This window comes from Mandrillus leucophaeus, unplaced genomic scaffold (assembly GCF_000951045.1).
Source record: "Mandrillus leucophaeus isolate KB7577 unplaced genomic scaffold, Mleu.le_1.0 Scaffold2150, whole genome shotgun sequence".
In the NCBI taxonomy this organism is placed as follows: domain Eukaryota; kingdom Metazoa; phylum Chordata; class Mammalia; order Primates; family Cercopithecidae; genus Mandrillus; species Mandrillus leucophaeus.
Genome location: NW_012102200.1, coordinates 25,331 through 28,707, shown reverse-complemented (window position 1 = coordinate 28,707; position 3,377 = coordinate 25,331). Strand labels below are relative to the sequence as shown.

Genomic DNA, 3,377 nt, shown 5'->3' with positions numbered 1-3,377 from the left:
TGGATCTGTGACTGCTGCATGCATTGAGAAAACATGGTATCATCTTTGTGTATCTGTAGTAAATTGCTTGATCTAATGCTAGTAAGAACAAAGGCATAACACCATTACCTAATACTTACAAATATATATGGCATCATGTCGATACATTTTATTTTTAATTTTTTTTAGGAAGGAACAATGCTAAACTCACAGAAATGTTTCAAGTATAGCACAATTACCCCCTTCCCTAACTGGACTCTTATGAGAGTCTTTTGAAGGACTGAGAATCCTACTATCTAACATTTTACTATGTGTTTCCTACAAACAAGAATATTCTCCTAAATAATCCCCATACACCAATGAAATACATTGCTCTATTGGCTCCTGAGGAATATTTAAAATTGTCCAAAAAAACCCTAAAACTGTTTCTCATAACAAAATAGTCCCCAGTAGAAACACATTCTCTGCAGACAAATTTGGGCTACCCTGGTCTTACCTGGGACACCTGGGGACACTGAGATGCTGCTGAGTTACTGACATGAGCCAGCCCTGCAGCTGTGCCCAGCCTGACCCCTCCCCAGCTCATTTGCATGTTCTCAGAACACATCCTCCTGCCCTGAAGATTTATTAATAGGCTGGACACACTTCGTGCAGGAGTCAGACCCAGTCAGGACACAACATGGACATGAGGGTCCCCATTCAGCTCCTGGGGCTCCTTCTGCTCTGGCTCCCAGGTAAGGAAGGAGAACCCTAGCAGTTTTCAGTACTGAAAACCCAGTGTTGTCAGTACTGCCTGGCTATTTAGGGAAGTCTTCCTATAATATGGTCAATAGTATGAATATTTGTGTTTCTATTTCCAATCTCAGGTGCCAGATGTGACATCCAGATGACCCAGTCTCCTTCCTCCCTGTCTGCATCTGTAGGAGACAAAGTCACCATCACTTGCCAGGCAAGTCAGAGTATTAGCAGCTGGTTAACCTGGTATCAGCAGAAACCAGGGAAAGCCCCTAAGCTCCTGATCTATAAGGCATCCACTTTGCAAAGTGGGGTCCCATCAAGGTTCAGCGGCAGTGGATCTGGCACAGAATTCACTCTCACCATCAGCAGCCTGCAGCCTGAAGATTTTGCAACTTATTACTGTCAACAGTTTAGCAGCGCCCCTCCCACAGTGTTACACACCCGAACAAAAACCCCCAAGGAAGCAGATATGTGAGGCTGGGCTGCCCCAGCTGCTCCTCCTGATGCCTCCATGGGCTGAAAGTGTTCCTCAGATGCAGCCACACTCTGATGGTGTTGGTAGAGAGGGACATGAAGTCACCTCTGCACCTGAATTCTTTTCTCTTTCTCAGCCCCAACTACACAAACATAGCAATGCTTCTCCTGATTTAATAAATACAGAGATCATGACACCTGAGGAGTCTAGTTTAGGGCTTCAGTTGGAATTCATATAACAGAGAAGAGGCCACTATAGATATTTGAAGTAGGAATTCTCTTAATATGGAGAATTAAACTCTAACCTACTGAATTCTAAATAAAATGTAGAGATGAATCTCTAAATTTAATGGTTCATTTGCAAATAAATATTTGCCAAATGGGGCATACAGGAAAACTCAGTGGTCTTCAATATGTTGGAAGAAAAAAGAGAAGCTTAGAGTTTTATGAAAAAGGGAAAATGTTAGCTGTGGCTCTTAGAGAAAGTTCATTGGCACTAGTAAGGCTTAGGAGCTGGTAAGCTCAGGCTGGTAAGCAGTGGTGGACAAAGTCAACCTTAGAATTATATCAAGTTATCTCAGAAGTTGTGGTTAAATTTGATTTCAGGTTACAATAAACCAAAACAGTGAAGCTCGCAGAGAACTTCGTTACTGAAATGCCAGGGATTCGGTGTAGATCCTGCAGCTCACCACACAGAAAGCCAATCACTAACACCAGTATTGCCAAGCAATAGGCTTTAATCAGGTACTGCAGCTGTGGAGATGGGACACCATTCACAAACGTATCTCCCTGAACAACTGAAATTAGGGGTTTATATAGCAAGGAAGAAATGTGGGAAAATAGGAATTATGGAGGAGTAAGAAAGATAATTTTGTCAACAGGAAGCAGGAGATCAGTTAGGCAATCATAATGGGCAAAGGGTCTGATGTCTCATTGTCCCAATTCAGTGATATGTAAGTTTCAGCTCCTTGATAGCATCTGGGAGGCCTGATGGTTGGTTTCCTGAAAACAAACAAACAAACAAACAAACAACAACAAAAAAAAAAACTAAGGTAAGATAAACGTAACTATCTTGAGTTTTAAAACTGGGGGGGGAGTCAATTTCTGTTTATTCAAAAAACCATAAACCTTAGTTCCATGGGGTAATAAGGCCTATTTCGATTGCACTCTAGACACAATATTTTGCACCCTGAGTGCCTTTCCCTCCTGGTTTCTTGGCTCTGTTGGATATCACAAGAATGACCCAATTCCTGTGATTAACTTTCACACTACACCTTTCAAAACCAAGGATACAGCAGTCAGGAAAGCTGATATTAGAAGCAGGAATCTCTGGTGCTCCCTCAGCAAACAGAATGCATCTGCCCCTGAAGTATGGGCTATCTAACCATGTGATCTTCACTACTGTCTCAGCTTCCTACAGCTTATTTCCAGGTGTTTCTCCAGTCCTCACGTCTGTCTATGTGCCTGTCTTAGGTACCAATGGAGAATATTGAGTCATCCTTTTCTGACTTCCAAATCTCTTCTGACTTCCAGGATCTCTTATTGGGCAACTCTGTAGGACACAAGAGAGATAAAAACGGGCATTTACAAAAGTTATAATGATTTTCCCCCTTTGAGGCCATTTAAAAATTATATTTAAAGCCACATGTTGAAAACACATCCAGCTTTATTTTATTATTAATGCAAATTTACATTTGCAAATATTTTCAGGATTGTAAAGGTTGAAAACATAATTATTTATCCACGGAATGATAAAACACCTCTATAATTAAATAGAGTAAACTTTTTCTTAAAAATTTGTACTCACTGAAAGTCTCCATCAGGCCTTAGAAGAAACGCAACAGGATGAATGCAGACAAAGTCACTCTGGAAGACCTATGACTAGATGTTTCAAAAATGATCCATAATCAAGAAACAAACATGCTTTCCAAGTGAATATTAATCCAAATGCCATTAATGAGCAGGGGGTTCTTAATAATGAGGATGATTGAACACATGGACTTCAGTCAATCACCTTTGCCCACTTTCCCAGGTAGCCTCATGAACCAATGTTATGGAGGTCCCTGTGGGGACTCAATAATATGAGTTTCAACTAATTGAGATGTACAGGGATATTGGGTCTTCTGAACACCTAATTTGCCAAGAAAACTGACCCCTCCTGAACCCCTAACATTATACCACACATC

At 41.0% G+C, this 3,377-nt stretch overlaps 1 gene segment (V, D, J or C); it reads left to right on the top strand.

The window, feature by feature from the left end:
* The first annotated feature begins 477 nt into the window (after positions 1–477).
* LOC105540137 lies at positions 478–1,192 on the top strand. The segment is given in 2 exon segments: positions 478–713; positions 846–1,192. Coding segments are annotated over 2 exon segments (402 nt in total).
* Positions 1,193–3,377: the final 2,185 nt, after the last annotated feature.